We start from the raw sequence: 24,037 nt of genomic DNA on the forward strand, positions 1-24,037 counted from the left end.
AGCATGGAGAAGCTTTGCCATGGGAGGAGACAGCATCTCACCAGCCTGCTGTGGCTTTGAGCTCCTCCAGAACTGTTGGGGGAGACAGGGGCGGAGGAACCGGAGAGTAAAGCCGGAGGTAAACAAAAACAAGGGTGCTCTTTTTTTAAAGCGTGTTGAATCTCTGGTGAATACCCTGAACTATCATCTGATTTAGAATCATCTCCGTGTGTCAATATATCAGGTAAAGGTTGCTAAAGTGCATCTTTGTTGCATCTTATATGGCTTTGGCTGTTTGTGACAATGAAACTAAATGCTTTAATTTCTTTGTTTTACTGTTCGTCTGTGACATCAGTGAATTATTCACCTGTATTCAACATGTTTTTCTTTCCAAATAGAAAACAAAATATTGAGTTTAAAGTGCTGACCAAGATGTGAGAAGTTTCCAGAGGCCGAGACAGAAAAAAATGCAGGTTTACAGTGTAACTTGCCAGTCCTGTGGGTGACATACAGTATATGACTGTTAAATGAGATAGCTGCAGAAAAATGCTACGGAGCCTTGCTACATGCTCTGCCAAGTCTGAGAACACCAACTGTTCCATTATTAACATAACCTGTTGATGATTAATTTAGCTGAGGGTGGGGGATGGGGGGATTAGGAAGAGCAGTGTTTGTGAAATCAGCTATAATGAGTTTTATTTTAAATCTAACAGTAAGTCTTAGGTTCAGATAACCTGTTCCTATCTTGCAGTGTAGTCGACCTAACAGGTCACCCACTTGTTCTTGCCATTGTTCTGACTCAAACATTACATTTGTTTTATTTATGATATCACCAGGTAACCAAAAATCTAGACCGAAATAGGAATGTGGGTTTCACAGCTTCTTGGCTTTTTCTTGTTTTAAATAACTAGCTTTGTCAGGAGTCTATGTGTCTTACTGAGATTGGCCTCCACACAGCTGTAGACCAACATATTAGAGGTGAATTTTAAAACCTGTTCAGAGATGATCTGTCTGAAGTGGCGGAGTCTTCCCTGTATTTCAGTGCTGAATCTGTGCTACAGTGGTGCAATGCATAGCAGATTGTTAGTGAAACAAAATCCCTCACTCAACATATCTGACTTCAAGTATGAGTATGTGTAATGTATAGCTGTATGTGACCCCTGTAACTACAGTGGCTGTTGCATAAAGACAGAGGCTGTTTTTCAGCAGGACCATTTTGGTTCAGGCATGTCCTGTCTGTCTTACATAAGCGCTGAAAAAAACTGATCAGGGCGTCCATAAGGGCGTCCTTTTCCAAAGCTTCGCTTTACAAAACTTAGTTCAATAGCTGGTATCACAATAAGTGTCAAAAACAGGGGAACCATGAGGGAGTTTGGTTGCCATTCTGGGAGCTGAGAATGGGGGGGCGGGACTTCAACCTCGGCACAACAGGGGTTGGTATGAGGGCACATGCTCTCCTCATTGAGCCTCGTTGTGCTGAAGGAGCACTCCATGGGGAACAGATCAACCTCCAAGCCTGGTCTGATTACTGGAGTGCCTGAGTGTTACGTAACAACAATTCTAATCATAATCACACAACCCCCCACCCCAACCCGCTTTTCTTTATTCATTGTGAGATTACACTCCCCTCAACATCCTCCATCTCTCTCTCTCTCTCTCTTCGTGTGTGTGTGTATATGTGCGTGTGTGTGTCTTTCTGTCTGTCTCTCTCTGGAGAGTGATTAGTCAGACCTGGTAGTTGCAACTGCGGAAAATATCTTGCATCACTAGCAATGAGCCGTGAAGGATGGGCAAATACAGCACCACTCAGAAATATGATTTTCACTTGTCTAATGACGTCCATATAGCGTTTTACATTTTAAAAAAAGCGTTAAAGTTTCTAAATTTAAAAACAACGGAAAATTAAATTGGCATGACAGCATTAAGTTAGGTATGGGTTTGATATATGGTTGTGCAATGTCTTTTCTCTTGCAAACCCAATTTGGATTATTGGCTATACTGTCAAGAAAATGTCCTAATAACTTTGTAAAAGAATTTAATTAGAGTGAAGGTGTTTCTCGCTATGCAGCAGTTTTCGGTGTGCTTGACCTCTGCATGTGGTGTGAGGGCAGTTTGTTCATAATTTGTAACTTGGTGCCAAAGCATCAAACAGAAGCACTCGAGCAACGTGTTTAAGACCCACTACCCATGGTAGACACGTAGATTTCAGGACGAATTCGGTAACAGGAGCAGTGAGGGGGGAAAAGAAAAGGAATCTTGCTATTTTGTTATTTATATCTTAAGGCTACGTGCAAATCACAGCGCCCTTAGGCTAGCGAGACCCGCGAAACAAGCCGCTCAATTTAAATTTCCAGTGAGTCAAATTTCACGTTTTCCTGAGACTCGCATGGTGTTCATAGTTAAGTTTCTCTCTATATCCAGTGTCTGAAATCTGCTATTCCTGAGGGGTGGTATATTTTACAGGCCTGGTTACCTGTAAGCGCTTTTCGTCTACTCCCATACAAAATTATATGGCAGACGACTTGTGTAGTAACACTGATATCGCGGAATATTGTAAAAGGATACTTGAGGTGACGACAGTACCACCCTCTCTCTCCTTGAACCGAAGCGCGGAAAAAAATGTTGTTGGACACTCGCACGAAGACACCACGCAGCTCATGTGGGGCCTTAGTATGCGGGACTTTCCTGGAATAGACTCGTTTTTTCTTGTTTCTCTACCTAACGACAGTGCGCCTTAAACGCATAACTTCCTTGCACAAGCTTGACGTGGGTGCAATGGCATAATTCATATGAGAGCGACGAGAGCGGGGGCTACATAGTGCTTACCCCTAGATGATCGGACGTAAACAAATCTATATACAGGGCTATCAGTCGTCGCTTGAAAAAATCTCGGCAGGTGGCATTTCTCAGGATATACGTCGAGGCAAACAGCCTAACAGCTTGCCTCTTTTTCTTAATCTCTTGCTGACGACAGCTGATCAGACCGCCTGTTCAGAGTTGAGTACAGCGCTGCATAAGAGCGTAAGTTTTTCATTTTAAACGTTGTTCGCATCCTATGAAGAGTTTCGGAGTTCAGAGGAGATAAAACAGGAATCTTTACAGGATGTATTTTTTCCAAGCAATCACCTGGATTTATTAGTGGTCTTAAGGAGTCGTTTTTGTGAACTCAGAAAACAGAATGTTTCCCGAAATTACAAACAAGGTAAAGTATCCCATTGTACCTAATAATCTGTATTGCATGGACATGTATGTATTTCTGTCTTGTTTTTAGATTAAACATCTGCGATTTCTTCTGGGATTAAACGTTTATCTGATCATTCTAAAACCAAACGATCGCCTGTCATTTTACTTTACTGCTGCTAGTACACAAATATTTAGAGGTCTGTCATTTATACATAATTCTCTTATTTTGTTTGGATTTACGTTTCTTTCCTTTTTGCATTCTCACCTGGTGCACATTTGACAAGCTTCAGTGGATTCTCTATACTGTGACAGTTTCGGGGTGTCTGCGTTTATGACCAATGTTCGACTACACGAACCACTTGAAGTCTGTTTGCCCAGTTCGTAACTTTGCTTTTTTATCAGTATCACTATAGCTAATCTAGTAGGTGAGATAATGACAGGTATTTGGTCAGCGTAGTCGTAAGTGTTTAACCCGTCAGCCAATGATTTCACACGTTGTCACCAAGGTGATCGACTACTTGTTTCTCAGCTTCTTAGATGGGGCTTTTTCCTTATTTTTTGGAAAAGCTGATTTACACTGCATGTCGCATATACTGCAAATATTTATATTTGGTTTCCCTGAATTTGATACCTGGATTCTGAATATTAGCCGTTGCGAAAGAGCAGTTTTTATCTTGTCCGGGTAAAGTGCTAATTTAGGAACGTATACTTCTGTTTAACTATATATACATTGGTCACTGTTGCTGTTTTGCAGCTTCTCCATATATGGAAGGGGTGACAAAAAGTAACAGCAAGCCCACAATCATGAATATGATGATTCATTAGGATGGTCAGAAACACGATGATAATGTTTTTTATGTGCATGTCTGGACATCCGTTCCGTTTCGCTGCTGTCAAGTTCACCAATGGACTCACTGACCTCTAACTATTCTTCACTGAAGCCATGGCCCCACGCGCTCGTGATAGAACACATGTGGAGACTGGAAATGAAAGCACACTGTCCACGGCTGTTTTTTCGTGGTGTACAATATACATTGGAACAAACTAATAATAGGAGAGCAGTAGCATGGTACATATGCGATTTATGCGTCATGAGTGTGACACGCTCTTCAGCTGTGTCATATTTCTAATCATTTGTAAAGGGACAGTGTTGACTTTTATTCAGTAACATACCACAAGCACATAAAAGAAGGAGAATGGACAGAATTAGTCTTATTAATGACTTAACACTCACACACACACACACACACACTCACAAGAATCTAACTCTCTTTGGTGTGTCTGCTCTATTGTGTGTTCATTTGAACTTGTTCCTCTAACAAATGAATATTTATGTACAGCCTGCTGCATATAAAACCCTGAGTCGTTCATCATCGTTTGTCTGACAACCGAGAACGAGGAAACGTTTTTATGCATTCACCTGTGTACGTGACCAGTGACCCACATTGCAGTGCTGAGCTCTGGTTCAGCAATGATTAAGTTACTGTAGACATGAAGCTAAAGGTGTTAATATTTGAATGAGTGTTTTGGTCCCATGGCTCAGGTTCCCCTGAGCAGTAGTGACCACTGATGGAAATGACCCACAGTAGCCATTTGACTTTAACTGTTAATGAGTCTGTATTTACAGTGTGCTTTATCTTTCTTCTCTGTACATGCATCTTTGGTTGTACTGGTCTAAGTTTCTCAGAACGGACTTAAGTTTACAATAATCGTAGATGTAATAAATCTATTTAGGCAAGGGACAGCTTAGTTATAAATGGTGCTTCTTACAATTGATCTTGTAGTGCTTATCAAAGCACGACATTGTGTTCACTGGTGCATTATAAAGTTATAAAAGAGTGTGGTACAAGTTAGCTATATTGGATTACAAACTATGTCAAAAGTATTTTCTACATTTTTGATTTGGCAAATAAGCCCACTCATAATGTCCTACAGCCAGACTGAATCCTCTCTCCGTTCACTCCCAGCCACACCCCTGCCCCCACACAGTGCTCTGGGGCAGTTCTAAGTCGAGCAAGGGCCCATCTGGACTGGAGCTTTTTAGCCTGCCCATATGCTGTCTGTCACCACTATTGACGCACCGTTTGCTGATTAAGACAAATGTGACGGCCAGCTCCCCTAAATGTGCCAAACCCTGTAACTGATAGAGCATTAGGAAGCTTCGCCAGCCGACACCTTGTCAACCCACCAGTCAGACACAGGGCAGATAAGGCTGCATATGCAGTTCTGCTGGTTTCAGACAAAGCCTGATTTGAGGGTGATGGTCATTGTGAGATCTGTATCTGTGTGAAGGGAAGATATAAGCAAATGCTGGGTCTGTTATATCCATACAGACTGTGTGGAACTTTCTGCTATGCTGGTTGTCGTGACGATTTAGTGCTGGCAGCGATGAACCACTTAAGACTTTTAGGCCATTGATCATGGCAGTGCTTTTAAAGGAGAAAAAAAAAGCTCAGAGCTCTCGAAATGTAAGACGATGATGATAATTGAGTATTTGATGTAGTGAGCATGAGTCATAAAGGATGTTGAATAATACCGAGTGTATTCTCGGCCGAGATGGATCCCACGCTGCGGTGGTGTCTTCGAACAGTTGAAGGAGACGGTGGGATGCGTGTGAGAGCTGTCTCCCTTAATGCTCGCTCATGACGTGTCTCTCTGCTCTCTCTCTTTCACAGTCTGGGAGAACTGAAGCTTTTCCACACCCACACAGAGCTCAGGCTGAAAGCACCCGACTGGGGTCCAACCTCTCCTGTTCACAGGTAAAACACCACCCACCCCCCACCCCCCTGTTCATTTTTCTTACACAAACTGGACTCACACAACACCAAATGCTTATAAACCAACAACAGAGCAGCGAGTCAAGCCCCAAACATCACCTTCTTCTCAGTCTGTACATAACTTTATCCCATGACAGTAAACTAAACTACAGATTATCCATCCAAAGCATGTGGAATATATATATAGAGAGAGAGAAAGAGAGAGAGAGAGATGGAGATAGATAGATAGATAGATAGATAGATAGATAGATAGATAGATAGATAGATAGATAGATAGATAGATAGATAGATAGATAGAGCGTTGAATGTTTAATGCTGTCTGTGACCAACAATGACTCTGGGAGGGCCTCCCTAACTGCTGTCATTGAGTAAAAGGCAATTCCCTACAGACTGTGCATAATGACACCTTTTAATGAAGTACCTAACTCTGTCACGTAACCACTCCCAAAGGTCGTCGTGTTTCAAAGCCTTTGCTGCGAGAATCCATTGACCTGATTGTGGCTTTAAACCAGAGATGGACTGTTTCATATGCATTAGGGCTCTTGTGCAAAGACATACAACTGTATTCACTTGCCCCGTGTTTTTTTTTCCCTGGCTCCGAACAGCTATATTTAGCCTCTGTCTCCATGCATCATCATAATCAACTTGACAGAACTCAGCGGCCGGAACTCTGACGATTAAATATCATATCTATCTACAGAGAAGGTGTTGCTTATTTTATAACAACACTAGTTTTGTTGACTTTGTCAATGTAAAGTAAGGGAAGCCAGTGGACTTGGTTCATTTCATTTCTCACTTAATGGGGACATCACGGGAAACAGGTATGGTTGAGTAGGCAGAGCAGCTCCTATTCAGCCCCCCCAATGGTGAAGATAGTGACAGCTTCTGTCAGGTCTTAACCTTCAGGCCTTTTGTTCATGCCTCAGTCTCACTCTATGTTGTAATTCCATCCTCTGTCCAGGGGTCGAGGTTACCAGGGACACTGACTATAGAACTTGGCAGAGAAATGGCATCCCGTCTTCTGCCTAGTCAGGCCGTCTAGGCCACTGTTTCTTTGTTTTTAGATGATGTGTTTTTTGTTCTAACTTAACTCCATTGTTTCTCGTGCATGTAGAAGATTGACTTGGGAGTCGACTCTTTGCCCCAGCTGGAGATACCAGTGAAGCAGGTGGTAGTAAACAATGGAATACTCAACTATCAGTCCGATGGCATCTTACCTAACATTGTCAAAAAAGGGGTCCAGTGTTTTCAGGCACATTTGGTAAGACAGCATTTTACAGTGATGGATATAACCAATACGTTCAGTCACTCTCTATCAACAAAATTGCCCATTGTGAAAAATTTACAAAGCCCCATAAGACTTATGCGCAATTCTCTTTACATGGCATGCAATGTCTCCAGAAGATATTTGGATCATTTTGATTGGATGTCCCTTTATAACAAACCCTCTTTGATTGTTTATTTGCAGATAGCTAATATAAGTTATGAAGTAAAGAAACCCATGATATGGACTGTAACATTTTGTGGGTTTTTTTGTTTTGTTTTGTTTTTTGTAGGAGGAGAGACAGAGGCCCTTCCCTACACGTTACAGTACCTCTGTGGAGAACCTTTCTGGATTCATAAACACTAAAAAGCTCATCAGCAAGTTTGAGAAAGAGAGAACTTTTGAGGGACTCAGGCTTCCCATGTCACCCACAGGTATGAGGGTAGCCCGAGAGATTTTTCGGGTCCCGCAACAGATTATAATACAATATAATAGCAAGGCTTACACATGTACTGGACGAAACAAATGTACATACTCTGTAGTTTCCAAATGGAGCTCAAAAATAAATACTGTGTCTTTGAAACACAGATGCTCTGAAGCATTTTCGGGACCAGCTCACAGAGTTTGAGCAGGAGGAGATCATGGATTACTCTGAGATCTGGTATCTGGGTTTGGAGACAAAAAAGATCGAGGGAACCCAAGGATCCCCACAGAACGCCGGTTACGACGACGAGCATGGCGGATACATAAAGGTGAGAAGTTTTTTTTCTTTTCTCGGTTACCAAATCATTTCTAAACTATCCCAAGATGTTTCACATTCGCAGTCAATCCAGTTTAACTAAGAATTTGCATTTGTTTATAAGCGGTGTGATCTGCTTAAGAAATGGTTAGGCACGTCTTTGGCACAGCTCTGTGGTCAGAAAGTTAAAACCTTCTACTTAAAGCGGGCTATTTGTAGCCTGAACAGTATGTGTTTTTGCCTGTTTGGTAAGTTATGAAGAAGCTATGGAGCTTGCTCAAGGAATTCAAGCAAAGTGTCTATACAATGTTGAAATGTTTACATTTTTCTTCGTCCTCTGAGCAAATGTAAGGGAATGGGCATGGGTTCAGATTACTGATAAAACTTACCTCATTCTCCCTCTGTGAATATGTCATGTTAAAATTGAATTACAGCACAAGCATCTGGTGGGGATCTGTAAGATTCTTATGTGAACTGAGCTGTTGTACTCCGTCCCCTTCTGTTCCACTCCGTCCTACTTTGTTCTACTCTGTCCTATTCTGTCTCACTCTGTCCTACTCTGTCCTCCATCAATATCCTTTTCTCATGGACCATGTCCTCACTGTGTTCATTGTTGTGAGGTTTAGTGCTTGCGTTTTTAGTCGTGGCAGCCCTTCAGGTCATGCAGAGGATCATAACTCTAGAGATACAAACAAACCACCTCGACACAACAGGGAAACGATATCGTTTCAGGTCATATCTAGACTAATCCCCCACCCGCATTAAACTTTCATTTGAACCTCCACCAATGACGCAGAGTTCCTCAGTTTCTCGATGACCGTGCTGCTCAGCTGTAAAATTTATTTTTGTCCTACTCTGAACAGCATGTACTACAGCAAAAGTGGACTACAATCCCACCAGCACCCTGTGAACATGTAATAAAACTGTCATACCTCTATCTTAAATGATCCTGTTTTTTTTTTCTGTCCAGGTCCTTCATGATCATATTGCTTACAGATTTGAGGTTCTGGAGGTGATTGGGAAAGGATCCTTTGGACAAGTCCTGAAATGCCTGGATCATAAAACAAATGAACTAGTAGCCCTCAAGATAATTCGGAACAAGAAAAGGTAATTCACGTCTTACTCTTTTCCCCATTTCTGTTGTCATTAACATTCAGTCCAGGACTTGGTGTGATGACTTGTTGCCATGTGGCGTGCAATAATTGGATCTACTAGATGGAAGACTTCATGGCTTTGTTAAAGTTTTTGGACCAAATGTAAATTTGGATAATACATTATCATATGATAGACTATGTATTTATCCATGTATTATAGTCACACAACACTTAGTCATACAATAGACTGAAAAAAAATAAACAAATGAAAATAAAATAGTGTCTCATCTCCCTATTTAGGAGGTCAACCATAGGTCATTGATGTGTTTTCTCAGAGCACAGGTCAGTGTTTTCCCCCATAGGCGTGTGAAAGGGCATCTACTGGTGTTGCGTTACTCGTCCTCGCTCAAATGATCCCAAGCTCCTCACCTTTGTCGTGACTTCTTTGACTGATGCAGGCGCTATTGGGCTTTTAACATCACGTCAATAATGCAGAAAACAAAATGAGAGCTTAGTGCCTTAAAGTTGATGCTTAAACTACAAAACTGTTTGCAAGAATTGCCCTCCCTTTACATGGCACCAGTGAGGGTTAACTCTGGCTCCTGAAACACTGTGATAAAGTGTTAAAACATACAAGATTGTCAGTGTATGTCAGTGTATGTATGTCATTTTTATGACAATATAGCACAAATGTGTTTCACAGTATTCAAATAAACACTTCTGTAGACCTGTCATGAATCATAACAATGAAACACACTCACCCCAAATGTGAAAATATTAGAGGGTTTCATATAAATCAGTGTTAATGTCTATTGAGATGTTGCACTCCAGTGTTAGACTGAAATAAGAACTTTTATGGGTCAGATGGGATTGGGAGAGGACTTAATAGCACAAGACTACATCACATTCCTGCTTAAAAGCTGAGGTGTGACCGCATGAATAATTTAGACTGGAGAGTTTTCTCGGCAGCAGAAGTGAAACGTTAACTGTTTATTTTTGGTCTGTAGGTTCCATCACCAGGCACTGGTGGAGCTGAAGATTCTTGACGCGGTACGGAGAAAAGACAGAGACAACTGTCACAACGTCATTCACATGAAAGAGTACTTCTACTTCCGTAACCATCTCTGCATCTCCTTCGAGCTGCTAGGGTGAGTAGACATTTCTGGACGCTTTTACCTCTGAATGTTCATATCAAGAACTGCTTATCAATTGTCTCTTCAATTTCCCGAAATTCATTCAGACATCTCGATTTTGACAGCATTTGAGAAAATCATCTGTATTACCTTTGGGGTATCTATAATATTAAAATGTTTCATGTTCCATTGTGGTTTCTGGATTCGTTTTTTTAATGTGAAATCTGCCTCACCCAGCTGACCCACAGCAATTTTTAGACAGACAGCGTGAATGGTAGTGAGAATATTCCTGCCAAAGGCCTTCAGGGGCGTGACCTTATTGATCGTTCAGGGTCATATTCAGAGGAAACACTGTTGTGTACATGCTGGGCGAGCTGACCTTTAGAAGATGTGGGATATTGCCACCTTGTCTAGCATTACAGTCACTGAATCCCATAGTTAAAGCCTTGATTAGATCCCTATCTCTTTCCCCGCCTGGTCATGGTATGAGGTCTCCAGTTACAGCGAGCCGCAGTGCTGTTCACAGCCGCTATTTCATGCCAGTTCAACGCCAGATATAATAATTCTTACACTGTCTTACTGGGGACGATTAGCAAGCGCATTAGCACGATATGAGCACGTCATTAAGGCTATCTTGTCAAGACTCTTTGTCCCTAATAATGTTAATGTTCTTGTCTTAAAACTTGCTTTTTTCCCTGTTTTATTTTCAGATTTTTAGAGTGTCGTTTAAACATAAATCTGGCAGAAGATTAAATGAGAGACCACAAATAGCTTTAGATTTATATCTCTCTCATAATCACGTCTGTTATGATTGATATTTGTTTACACACGTTGCCCGCGTCCCTGGATTAGTTTGGAAGTACTACTTTGCTGGCCTCAGGTGTGCAAGGGTTGGTATGAGGTTAATGCGTCCATACATACGCCCTCTAGAGGCTCAACAATGGATTGCATTTCATTTAAGGAGATCAGGGTGAATAGGTCAAAGTGAAATAGCTAACACAAACTTGAATGGGGCTTGAAACATCTATGCTTAGATAGTGGGTTGTAGATTATAGTAAGCCCAAAGAAAAAAGGGACCAGTTTTGACGAATTTGTTAAAAAAAAGAGAGAGAGAGAGAGAGAAAGAAAGAAAGAAAGAAAGAAAGAAAGAAAGAAAGAAAATAACCCTCTTTTACTCTGTTTCAAAAGGGCAAACCTGTATGAGCTTATCAAGAAGAACAACTTCCAGGGCTTTAGCCTGGCTCTCATACGACGCTTCGCACACTCTCTGCTCAAGTGTCTCCAGATGCTTCACAGAGAAAAAATCATTCACTGTGACCTCAAACCGGTAAACCTCACCAGCATCTCACTCTGATGAGCGAAAAAGGCTAGAGCTTAAATAACTTTAAATTTAAATAACTTATTTTTTATGTATTGGGTTTAACTATTTGATTTCAAATGACCAACATAAAATGAATGCTGAAAAATACACTGATGCTACTCTCATGTTCCTCGTCTGTTTTCCTGTTTTGTAGGAGAACATCCTCCTGTCGCAGAGGGGCCATGGGAATATCAAAGTGGTTGACTTTGGCTCCAGCTGTTACGAACAGCAGAGAGGTAGGCAAGCCACCGTTGCCATAGCAATGTAGTTGCTGTAGTCAGAGCAACTGAAATGCCAACAGCCATATGTATCTCAGCTGATATTTGTGACCCTCTGTCTCTCTCTTCCAACGCGTAATGTGATTAATAACATGAAGGTAACGTCTCTCCCACAGTGTACACGTACATTCAGAGCCGTTTTTACCGATCTCCAGAGGTGATCTTGGGTCACCCTTACAGCATGGCCATAGACATGTGGAGCCTCGGCTGTATCCTCGCAGAGCTTTACACCGGCTACCCCCTCTTCCCCGGGGAGAGCGAAGTTGAGCAGATTGCCTGCATTATGGAGGTCAGGAGCCTTACAAAAACCTCACTTTTGCTAATAATGACATATAAGCAGACCATTAATCCAAATGTTTCTCCACTCCAAGGTGCTGGGAATGCCTCCCAATGAATTTGTTCAGACTGCATCCAGAAGGAAGTTATTTTTTGGTAAGGACCTCAATTACATAAGGTGTTGACAACATATCACAATAATATTGTTTTCTTATGGTTACAGATAATTACTTCTTAGCCTGTAATGATACAGGCAAAATGGTTTTGCTTGTTCTGATAACCAATAGATGGTGGCGTAAGTGCTAACCTCAGACTAATTGATTTTTGATTAGTAACTGTTACGATGGTCCCTTTTTGTTAATGTGTAATTTGTCTTTTCGTCACAGATTCTAAGGGTAACCCCAGGAATATCACAAACAGCAAGGGGAAAAAACGGCGACCTAATTCAAAAGATCTCGCCACTGTACTAAAGACCAATGATGCTCTGTTTTTGGACTTCCTAAAGCGTTGTCTTACGTATGTGGGACTCCTTCAAGTTATCTCAAAAGCTGTTATTTCACTGCGTAATATTCAACACTGACAAACACACACTTATCGTTTTTCCCGTGTTTCTCCAGATGGGAACCCAATAAGCGCATGACACCAGATGAGGCCATGCAACACGAGTGGATCCAGGATACCCGTTTAAACAAGCTCAGACCCAAAACCCGACCCACAAGGAAACCTACAGAGGGTACTGCAGACAACAACTATGAGCCCAGTTACCGCAAATCAACCAGTAACAGGACTGGTAAGAGTTAACCAGTGTCAGAGGTGTGCCAGTAATGTTCTCAGAATTTCTTGTTTTTCTCTGATTTCTCTGATGCATTGTATGAAGAACTCATGGTCCACTCTAGAAGGATTATATGGTTAAGAAAATGTTTTGATCCTTGCTCGGAAAAAGCCACACTGATTTTCTATGCTTCCGCTTTTGATGGTTTATGTTGTTAACAAACGTCTCTGTGTTGTATCACAGCGGAGAAGTTGGGCCCAGAAGGTTGCGACAAAGTGAAGAGAGAGAACACGGCCAACGGAAGCAAAATGGTAACGGAGGAGCGTCTGCGTCCTATTGGGGCATCTGCTGAAGAAGAGACGTCTGAGAACAGTTCGGAGCCACAGACAGACAGCAAGCTGGATTCAGGAGAACAGAGACCGGTGCAGATTATTATAAAAGCGCAGATGGAACCACGGGCAGAGTCAGAGGGTCTGGACCCCCCCCAGTGCCTTCCCCCTATCGTCTAAGAGCTTGAGGAAAAGCTAGGATATGATTGGTGGGACAGCCATCCTTGGGCAGGACTTTCCATTTTTACTGCAGTTTATCTCCTCTGTATGTTTTTATACCATTATAAAGATGAAGATGTCAATGCAGTTTATTGATCTTGTTTTTTTCCGCGTGTGTGTGTGTGTGTGTGTGTGCGTGCGTGCGTGCGTGTGTGTGTATGTGTGTCTCATTTGTTTGTAGAGTTCTTTAATACCACCAAAAGAGAAAGTGAAGTAACAGAGTGATTCAAACGGAATATCCACAAAGTCTAGACAGTGACACTAGCCTCCTTTTTAAATGTTTTTAGCTTGTGTCTCAGCTGAAGTGTCATCCGTTCAGGTTCCCGTATACATTTCTAGAAAACTAATGCTTAGAGAAGCTCTGTAACTCCAAGAAAAATCCTAGCCGTACACAGAACTCTTCTCCTGTGATGTACATGTCTGGACTTTTAATATGCTGCTCTCTAATGAAACTATCAATAGCCAGATTCATACTTTTAATCTACTTTCAATTGAGTTCGAAATTTTTTTCACTGGAAGTTTTGCAACCAAAGCAGCTATAATGTGCAATATATTGTGCATGGTATAAAACAGTGTTTTTACTTTTTTTGTTTGTTTGTTTGTTTTACTTAGTGGTGTTTTTTTCTGTGAGATGAAAACATTATTAGTTTTGAGTCTGTGCAATATATATTGAGCCAAAGAGAATTTTGATGTTAGCTATTGTTGTTATAGTTTGTGCACATGTAGAGAGACGTTTAGTACATATTTGTATATTAGCTGAAGTTACCATTTTTTGACTTTACATACATGATTATGAAAGACATAATATTGATAATGATCAGGATGAGGACGTGACTGATAATGACAGTAGTGTTAATGATCAAAATTAGGACATGGAATGTTTTATACAATGTATTTTCTAACCTACTTTACTAAATTTTAATAGTTTTGATTTGTTTGATTTGTTGTTGACTTGTACATATGTGGATTACACATGTATGTACCCCTCCAAGTGACTGTTTAAAAAGAAGTTAATGTAAAAAAAAAAAAAAAAAATTAGACAAGGTTTTACTTGTTCATGTATCATTTATGTATTATGAATGGATGAAGACATTTTTAGTACTGTTCACTCTTTAATCTCTCTTTCTCTCTCTCTCCCTCTCTCATCTTTTTTTTTTAAGATGGCCAATCAAATTGTCCTTTATGTGGTAGTTTGTGCCTTCCAGAACTAGAATCTGCGACAATCTAGAATTTTCTGTTGTTCTAATAGACAGATAGATCACCTACTGAGATTGAAATGACTTCCCTCAGATGGCCTCTACAATCCTGTTTAAAGTATGTCGAGAATGCAGTTATTGTGTGCTATGACAGCATTGAAATGTAACAGCTAAAAAAATGCATGAATAGGTAACGTTTCCACATTTAATGTTATACTGCAGACTTATTGTCAGTCTGAAAGCTCAGTTAAATTACAGTGGAAAAACAAATAATTTTAGTGAATACTGTATCCTGAGCATAACAGAGAGCACACTTTTTTTTCTAAGAGATAACCTAGACCAGAGCACTGTATTTCATAGAAGTAATGTGTTTCTTACTTACATTTAGAGATCACTGAGATACTCACAGTGAGTACAGATTCTCAATAACATCTGTGTTTTGAATAGGATGAGTAGTATACGAACAAAATGCATTCCTTTTGTGCATAGAAAATAATAAATAAAGCAGATGAACAAGGTGCTCGATTGGCAGACCTAATACATTTTACAACTTGATAATATAGCTGTGGGTTTGTTACATGTCCTCTAATAAACTGGGTTCAGATTGAAAGCCTCTTTGGTATTACTTGTGGTGAATGGCATGTTGAGAAACCTTTGGGTAGAGCAGTGCTGTTTTAAGGTCAAACTGATTCGTTGTGGTTGCACCAAAAGTGTGTGGGAACTCTCTTGTGTTTTTATTGAGTTTATTTACTATTGTTCTGTTATAGCCTCCCATAAAACCGTCACTTAGTCTTGTGCACTGCTAGAGAGCTCTGCAAGTAAACCGAGAGTTTAATGTTCATGGATGGAAGGCTCTAGCGCTCCCAGCAGGCCAAAGTTTGACCACTTGTCTGAAAACCAAGGTCCTATACCTCTCACTCTCTCCAAAAAAGTGCCTGGAGAGTTCCCAAGACAACTTCATCTTGGATTCTGTCCATTTTTACATTTAGAAATCAAGAAACAGACTAATCCTGGAGAGTTCACTCAATGCTAACCAAGCCTGTATCAACACCAAGTCATATCTGTCAGTCTGGACCTATTTTCTAAGCATAGTAACTGACTAAGATGGAAACTGATGAACATATTGGCTAGAATTAATCTTTTTTATGTAATAAAAAATAAATAAATAAATAAATGCCAGATAATGACTGTTTTCAAGGATGCTTAGCTTGAAAACTCTGTGTGAAGTCACAGACTACCTGTGGTAATGTAAGTTGCTTAAATCAAATTTAAAAGCATGAACGACCCATGCTGCCAACACTCAGACACTGTGCACTGAAGCTGTAAGAACCAAGTGTAATTTCTGTACCAGATACTTCCTCTGGGCTTCTGTGTATTCCCTGCAACCTGAGCTGACTTATGATTATGACATTTCCTATCACTGGTGATCACCTCTTGGCCCCAATTTTCAGATACCATAGAGACCAGAAATCCTTCACAAAGAAATGAACAGATTCCTGCAAACACACAATAAGACACAGTGGTGTGCATGGATGACCTTGTCATCTATAGAACTACAGACTGTGACGACAAGCAGTGCTACCAATAAAAATGGAAGTCTGAGTTGAAGTTTAATAGTTAAACACTTGCACAAGTCTTAACTGCCTGGTCTCAAACCACATTTGAGTCAAGTGAAAGGTACCTCACCAATCCCCTTGCCAAGTTAACTCAAAATGTTGGAGATGGTCTTTCACTGTGCTAAATCACTGTCTGCCTGGTTTGTGATCAGAGCTCCATCCAGTGGTAAGGTTTTTGGAAGAAGGATGCTGACTGGCTGCCTGGAGAGCCCTAAGGACTAGCCTTCAACAAGGTGAAGGTCATTTTAGCTACAACCCCTGGCTCTAATGTGGTAAAGAGTAAGGGTGTCTGCACTGTTGTGACTGAGGCTCACACATTAAAAAAAGTGTGGTCACTGCACTTCAAATGCAGCTAACAACCTGACTAGACGTCAGTGTTCAGAGTACAAGTGATGACTGAATGTTTTTTTGTATGTTAGACCATTCTTAGTAAATCCAAACTACCGTCATGCAGGAAAAAGACCAGAAGCGTGGCCATTTCTAAGGTATTGGAACTGGTACACGTGACACCAATTATCACAACAGGCTCGAGATCCCTTCTCAAATACTGGCTATGCATTATTGATATATACATCTGAACATTTAAGCCCGTGACTTTGGTCGCCACACAGTCTCGCGAACACAGTTTGCTCTTAACTGACCCTTTTCGCTTACCGTAGGATGCTGACGGACTAGAAACATGGCGGCTGTCACTTTCATTAGCCGTCCTGTGTGTGTCCTTCCCCGACTGTCAAGTAAGTATGACCTATTTTGCCGATGCAGTAGCGAACAGAGACAGATAAAGATACTGTTGCATTTCGGAGGTATGCTTCACACATTGAAACGAAAGATACTTAGACGGGAAACATAGCATTTTAAGTGACCCCTCTGTTACGACCTAGCTTGTTAGCTAGGCGGCCATGAGTATTTAACGGCATTAAATATGTTAGTGACCGACAGTACCCTGTCTTTGGTCTTACTGGTATTTTTGTTGACTTTTTATATTAGTGTCAGTAGCTGTTCGTTGCTTCGGTAGTGTTTCGTCACTTGTGCTGATAGGAACTCAGTAACATAACCTAGCTCGTCAGCTAGCTGGTTTGCAAATGTAACGTTACACCTCAGTCTGTAGCTAAACAGTAGATAAACTCAAACCAGTTTAGTTTACTTGTTAGCTACTCACTGTCTCTACGTATAGTCAGTTGGCTAGGTTCCTCAGAAGTATGTTAGTTTGATATAATTATCCTAAAATTTGCAGTGTATTTTAGTTTTTCTGTCGTTGTTCCCTTCACGTAAGGAACGTTCCCTATCAAAGCTAATGTAACGTTACGGTTTGTCAACCTGCTACAGACAGGTAAGAACCAGCGTTTTAATTGTATTCTTTGCCTCGAACGCTATTTTTGTACTGCTACCTACGTGTGTTATTGTTAGTCAAACGAATGCTCTCCCTCCCTCTGTTACTCATACTGTGACTTCCTAGACCGTGCATTGATGGTTTCTTCATCGGATTTCTGAAAAATACCTTTTGTTTCCTTTTGAATGTTCAGTGCTATTCAGTAAAGCTTCATTGGCATGAGTATTTAAATATGTGTTGCAAGAACCACTTAGAATACATCTAGTCAAATACAAAAAAAAAGGATATACTCTTTGTGTCCCCACTGAGATGCAGAACTGTGTGGTTTTTGTGTGTGTGTGGTTTAGGCAGCTGTTCCCCTGCGGTACTGGCTGCAGCCCCTGTGTCGGTGCAGCACAGGAACGTCCATCATGCCGTAATACCTCGTGGCAAAGGGGGGCGCTCTTCCTCCAGCGGCATCGCTGCCACAGTGTTCGGGGCCACCGGGTTCCTCGGCAGATATGTGGTCAATCGCCTGGGTGAGTCCGTAAAGCACAGCCTGTAGGCTTCGTGACAGCGGTCACAGCTTATTGTGTAACTGTACTAATGTTCTCAGGTGACATACGTCGCGTTTGACGTTTTTGTGCGTAGTGTGTTGTTTAAGAAGGTTGCTGTGAATGATTGTTTACACTGTTTGTTATGTAATGTCCTACTGTGTTGTTATAGGTCGCATTGGCTCCCAGATCGTTATCCCACATCGATGTGACCAGTATGACATCATGTACCTTAGACCAATGGGAGATCTTGGCCAGATTATCTTCATGGTGACTATACAGCCGCATTAAGATTTCTATGAATTTGGAATATGCTAAACGTTATTACAGTAGATTGTAACTTGCAGCAGGACTGCAAGTGTTTTCTCTTTTTTCCATCAGTCCAGTTACATTCGACGATGTGTTTTTGCTTTGTTTCCAGGAATGGGATGCACGGGACATGGACTCCATCAGAAGGGCAATAGCTCACTCTAATGTGGTCATCAACCTGGTGGGACGTGAGTGGGAGACCAGGTACTGACCCAGTTGATGGCTGAAAAAGGTCCTTTCTTCTGGTTTGACTTAAATACGGAATAACGATGAGCTGACACATTAATCACTGTAACCATCTAAAGAAAAAAACAACAACATGATGATTAAACAACATCATGTATCCAGCCTTCAAATGAATAATTATATGTCATCATCATTTAGCTTACAGACAGCCTCTTTTGACTCATTTCATAGTCTGTAGCATCTACATTGTGATGAAGACTGAAGTATAAAGCTACAGATTGATTTCTTAATGTCTATAAATGCAGGTCCTATGAGATGCCCAAAATGAGATTTGGTAATGCTGGGCTAGAACTAAAATGTGCTGTGCAATGGTACCCCAAGACTGAAGGTTTAAAACTCTAACCTAAATATAAGTGGTACGAGTTACTGACCTGTATATTCAGATAAAATTGTGTAGACTGTAGGAATATGTATTTATATGTTTTTGTGTGTGTATGTGTGTTTTCTCTTCTAAAGGAACTATCGCTTTGAGGATGTTTTCGTGACCATTCCTCAACAGATTGCCAGGGCGACCCGTGAAGCTGGAATCACAAAGTTCATTCACGTGTCCCATTTAAACGCAGACATCCGCAGCCCTTCAAAATACCTTAGGAACAAGGTATCCCCTGCCTACACATGCACTTGCATTTACCACTCTAAATCTGTATAACGCATCTCATATATTTACGACATAGAAAAGACACAGTATCCTTCTGTCTGAAGTCATTTTTTGGGAATGTGGTTGATTTTCCGTGCTTTAGTCCTGACTGTGATGTGTTTTGTTTAGGCTGTGGGTGAGACAGCCGTGAGGGACGAATTTCCAGATGCCATCATTATGAAACCCTCCGAGTGCTTTGGGAGAGAGGATCGATTCTTCAACCACTTTGCCAGTATGATGTGTTTCCTTGGGTTTTTTTCTTGTTTGTATTGGTGACAAGGAAATATTAATACACAGTGACATGAAACTGCAAAATGTATACCTCAGATGACTGCTCTCCATTGCCGTTGTTGCCTTCAGGAAGCGTCACTAAATGAACAAATACGAACAAAAAAAGACTCTTAAAAAAATCGTTACGATCAGTAGACGTTTTGTTCTCAGGTATATGGAAAATGTACTCAGTGGGTTCAACTAATATAACTCCCCAAGCTCCTGGTTCTGAGTGAATCTTCCCTTTGCAAGTGAAACAATAGTGTCATTTAGCATTCAGTAAACCCTGTACCTGCGAAGAACTATTGAAATAATGGTGTATTTTTGAACATAAACCTTAGCTATGTGGCTTAATGCTTGGATTGATTTATTTAGCCTGTTTTGTTGATCTCTCTTTAGAGTGTGTGTCATTTTGGAAGTGACTAAATGCATTGTTGGCTCTGGGGAAATCAGAGAGTCCATGTTCTGAAGGTTACCTAGAGAGGGAGCTGTAAGCTAACTGGTCTGCTGACAATAACCATGTTTCCGGGCCCACAGCACTCCAGTGCCTTACCTGCTTACACTACACTCGTGTTATTAGTTTAATGTAGGTGTCATTTCTCAGTCGTTATGTGCAGCGGTCTAGCCCATGACAAAGTCATATCTTCATATAAAAAAAATAGAGGTTGAGGTTATTTATTTATTGTCTGAAGTTAAATGGTTTGTTTTAGCATCTGCTACTCTCCACTCCATTCCACGTGTCTGTACTTAAAGCAGAGGGCCAGCTGAATGAGTGTCTCTGTATTTACTCTGAAATCTCTGTTTCCCACCTTATATCTAGCCACCTTTTTTTTTTTTTAATATCACATTTTTGTAAGTCGTCTAAGATAGCAGTTTGCATTAAATGTGCCATTTAGCAGAGGAAAGCTTGCAGCGGTGGATTGATTTTCTAACGTTTAATGCGTTGACTTTGTGTGTGTGCACAGACATGCGCTGGTTTGGCAAAGCTGTTCCCCTCATTGCTATGGGCAAGAAAACGGTCAAGCAGCCCGTTCACGTAAGAGCACTGTTTTTGTTTTTACAGGCTCACTGTCCTGTTTACAGCACACGTTCCCCAGCTTCTTCTCTACGACACCATGTAAATGACTGCTCTCTTTCTCCCTCCTCAGGTGGTGGATGTGGCCAAGGCTATTGTCAATGCCATCAAAGATCCTGACGCCAATGGTAAAACATACGCACTAGTCGGGTAAGGCTAAACGGTGTTTAACTACAACAGTGCACGGTTTTGATTTGTCGTACAGTTGGCTCTGTCAAAGACTTCTCAATTTTCTTAGAAAATTAAAAGAAAAATTCTCCCTCAAAGTAAAATGACTGCCCCTGTTTGGATTTGAGTGAGGATTTGAGTCAAATATCAAGCCTGTCAGAATGGTATTTATCTGACAGTAGTAAGTGATTATTTATTTTTCCTCCCTCTTGTCCTTCTCTGAAGACCAGCCTGAAAAATAAACACCCATGTGTTTGCAGATTGTATTTATATTATTTATGTATTCCACTCTGCATTGTCTTTCTGTTTTAAGATGAACAGCCACTGACCTATATGCTGAATGACATTTATAGCTTTGAATGTTATCAGAAATCACTTATTAAAATGAATAAAAAACATATATATATGTGTGTGTGTGTGTGTGTGTATATATATATATATATATATATATATATATGTATGTGTATATGTATGTGTGTGTGTATGTGTATGTGTGTATATATATATATATATATATATATATATATATATATATATATATATATATATATAAAACAGTCAGAGTGTGAGGCAGAAGTCTAAGAGGACCCAAGTCTCCCTACAGTCAGTGTGTCTTGAGAACTGTATTTATTTATTTATTTTTCTGTAGGCATTGACAGTTATTGGTGTTAGCCAATCACAGAGTGATAGGATTGTATAGGATGTTGATGCACAATATAAACGATGCATGCAGACTGAAGTGTCTTATCTCATCCTCAGGCCGAACCGTTATCTCCTGCATGACCTGGTAGAATACGTGTATGCTGTCGCCCACAGGCCCTTTGTGGCGTACCCCATGCCTCGACCCATCTATCAGTGAGTGTCCAGCAGCCTCATTATGTGATAAAGTGATCTCTCATAGAGAGCTTGTGTACTCCTGTACCACGTTTCACCTCCTGTGTTTCCCTCTCGTAGTCTGATCGCTAGCATCTTTGAGATGAACCCTTTTGAGCCCTGGACAACTCGTGACAAAGTAGACCGGGTATGTACAGAAGAACACAATATCAGTTTGTTTCTAAGATCTTAGCGAGATTAATGTCGTGTATATGATTTACGGACATTGAAGTAGTGTATAAACACCCGTGGATCAGGAGATCAGGCTGCATGAATGAAAATAAAAATTTTCCCCACACTTACCTGTTGTGTACTCTGCCTTCAGAGTTTCTGTTGCTGTTTTTTTTTTTCCTTTTAAGAATGTGCATCATTGTATCCAGATAGATGTATATCCCATTGGGAAAGAGGAGTAAATAAAACAGAATCACGAGATAGCTAACTGTCACTTGGCATCCGCAGTATCACAAGATCCTCAGTGGTGTATTTCATAGACTGAAGTTAGACTTTTGAAGTTGACTGTTCTGTTTGAAACGGAGGATTCCAGTGACTGAGTCGAACCTTTTCTCTCTCCTGCAGTTCCACACCACAGATATGAAGTACCCTGGTCTGCCCGGCCTGGAGGACCTGGGCATCGTTCCATCGTCCGTGGAGCAGAGAGCCATCGAGGTCCTCCGCCGCCATCGCCGCTTCCGCTTCCTGGACGCTGACCTGGCGGAGACCAAGCCGGCCAAAACCGTTAACTATTGATCACCCTGGAGTCAGCGTCAGACCGCCGCAGCCGCCTGCTGCCCAACACACGCTGTGCTGTCTTATTTTACTAATATTCTGTATGTAAATAAAGGAAAGAAAATAAATCCACGCAAGGACTCTGTGGTTTTTTTTTTTGTTTTTTTCATTCTGGTCTTGAACCAGTACTTCTCTTAACACTAGGACTTCTATACTCAAATAATAAACTTATATTGTGAAACATGCTCACATTAGACAATTCTGCTCTGTCCCTGCTTCATATTTTTATGTATATTTCATGTATGTAAATATGTATACATGTATGTAGATATGGTTGTGTTCTGGCTGCATAGTTCCATCTTGACTTGAAAATAATGTGATTGCTGTAGTGAACTGTAGCTGCCTTTACTTATTTGTGGTTAAGTAAGTTTAATAAGTTAAGTGATTACACACACACTGTGAACAGCAAGCAGTGAATTTGTCCTCTGCATTTAACCCATCCAACACACCAGTAGTGAACACACACCAGATGTGGGAGCAGTGGGTAACCTCCTTGGTGAGTGCTCAGGGAGCATGGGGGTTAAGTGCCTTGCTCAAGGGCACACAGCCATGGATGTTGGGCCTGGGAATCAAACCGGCAACCCTCCAGTCACAAGCCCAGTTCTCTACCCTTTAGACCACAGCTGCCCAGTATAGCAGTGCTGTTTTTTTGTTGATATAGCAGTGCTGTTTTATCAACATTGTTGAGGATGAAAGATCAGCTGTTACATGGATAGCCACCAGAATCATGGCAGTGAAGTCTGCTGATCTTAAATGAGCGACATGAGTGAGCGCCGTTTTGGGCATTCCTGTAGGTTGTTTGCATTTATTGGCCTGGAGGCTTCATTTGGCCTGTAACACACATGCGGTTTGCTTGTAAAGAACAGGATGAGGGGTGACTCTTGATCATATGTCATCTCCCGACTGCCCAGTAGACAACTAGCCGTGTTCTTTGCACCATGTTGTTTACAAACATTCATTTTTAGGTGAAAGAAAGGGCTTCTACACTGCAACACCAACCATACTCACCTGTGAAATTCTGAATGGACTGTTGTTGGTGAAGCCACCTTCTCATAGTTTAACTGTGTATGTCCAGTCAACTCATTAAGAGTTGTTTGTTTTGCCTCACATCTCAGGTCAGTGCATGGACGTCATGGTTGACTACTTTTTGCTTTTTCCCACAGCTGACCCTAACAAATGATCTCTTTCCTTCTGACCTCTGTGGCAACATCAGCTCAGCCACTGTTCTGTGTGACACATCAGAGTATGGAGCAGTCTTCATCAGTGAACCTCCTGTCAAACATGGCCCAGAAATCCATGAGTCACTTTTCCTCTAGCCTCATTGGCCAAAATGATGAGTGACTGCGTTTGTCTCACATTTCTCACCATGACCCTATGCATGATGGGAACTGCCCAATTAACTCCAGAACCAACCTGAGTTGAAACATTCACTTTCATTATACATTGTGCATCTCATTTACCTACATTTTTTAATGTAAGTTGGCAGTTTATTGTACATTGCTTCAATTTGTAAGTCAAGTCACTGCCTTTATCAGTAGTAAGTACAAGGTCTAGCTTTTAGCATATGCAAAGTAGCCCCCCTCTTCACCTTATCA

At 41.0% G+C, this 24,037-nt stretch overlaps 2 protein-coding genes across 3 annotated transcripts; both read left to right on the plus strand.

Annotated features, from left to right (window-relative positions):
* The first annotated feature begins 19 nt into the window (after positions 1–19).
* On the plus strand, positions 20–13,364 carry dyrk4 (dual-specificity tyrosine-(Y)-phosphorylation regulated kinase 4). The gene is made up of 14 exons (XM_030789541.1): positions 20–118; positions 5,838–5,921; positions 7,054–7,200; positions 7,496–7,637; positions 7,792–7,955; positions 8,913–9,049; positions 10,044–10,184; positions 11,358–11,496; positions 11,684–11,765; positions 11,924–12,096; positions 12,179–12,239; positions 12,470–12,599; positions 12,701–12,873; positions 13,099–13,364. Exons 1-14 carry the CDS (start codon positions 20–22, stop codon positions 13,362–13,364), a joined length of 1,938 nt encoding a protein of 645 aa, XP_030645401.1.
* A 3,504-nt stretch (positions 13,365–16,868) lies between these two features.
* ndufa9a (NADH:ubiquinone oxidoreductase subunit A9a) lies at positions 16,869–22,514 on the plus strand. 2 transcript variants are annotated; one of them, XM_030771764.1, is made up of 11 exons: positions 16,869–16,949; positions 17,893–18,063; positions 18,251–18,348; positions 18,500–18,591; positions 19,090–19,231; positions 19,400–19,502; positions 20,506–20,576; positions 20,689–20,765; positions 21,543–21,638; positions 21,738–21,804; positions 22,233–22,514. In XM_030771764.1, the coding sequence occupies exons 1-11, from the start codon at positions 16,895–16,897 to the stop codon at positions 22,401–22,403; spliced, it is 1,143 nt and encodes a 380-aa protein (XP_030627624.1). In that variant the 5' UTR covers positions 16,869–16,894; the 3' UTR covers positions 22,404–22,514. The 2 variants fall into 2 exon arrangements, with proteins under 2 accessions (XP_030627624.1, XP_030627633.1); XM_030771773.1 differs by having other exon boundaries at positions 16,891–16,953; positions 17,897–18,063.
* Positions 22,515–24,037: the final 1,523 nt, after the last annotated feature.

The sequence above is a fragment of the Chanos chanos genome, chromosome 1, assembly GCF_902362185.1.
Source record: "Chanos chanos chromosome 1, fChaCha1.1, whole genome shotgun sequence".
Classification (NCBI taxonomy): domain Eukaryota; kingdom Metazoa; phylum Chordata; class Actinopteri; order Gonorynchiformes; family Chanidae; genus Chanos; species Chanos chanos.

What these genes read in the sequence shown, in the direction of transcription:
- dyrk4 (XM_030789541.1), top strand. Translation starts at nt 20, where the DNA reads ATGGGAGGAGACAGCATCTCACCAGCCTGCTGTGGCTTTGAGCTCCTC. An exon ending in TTCCTAAAGCGTTGTCTTAC is followed by an intron (nt 12,600 to 12,700) that starts GTATGTGGGACT and finishes GTGTTTCTCCAG; the next exon opens with ATGGGAACCCAATAAGCGCA. An exon ending in ATCAACCAGTAACAGGACTG is followed by an intron (nt 12,874 to 13,098) that starts GTAAGAGTTAAC and finishes GTTGTATCACAG; the next exon opens with CGGAGAAGTTGGGCCCAGAA.
- ndufa9a (XM_030771764.1), top strand. Translation starts at nt 16,895, where the DNA reads ATGGCGGCTGTCACTTTCATTAGCCGTCCTGTGTGTGTCCTTCCCCGA. An exon ending in ATATGTGGTCAATCGCCTGG is followed by an intron (nt 18,064 to 18,250) that starts GTGAGTCCGTAA and finishes GTGTTGTTATAG; the next exon opens with GTCGCATTGGCTCCCAGATC. An exon ending in ATGCCTCGACCCATCTATCA is followed by an intron (nt 21,639 to 21,737) that starts GTGAGTGTCCAG and finishes TCCCTCTCGTAG; the next exon opens with TCTGATCGCTAGCATCTTTG.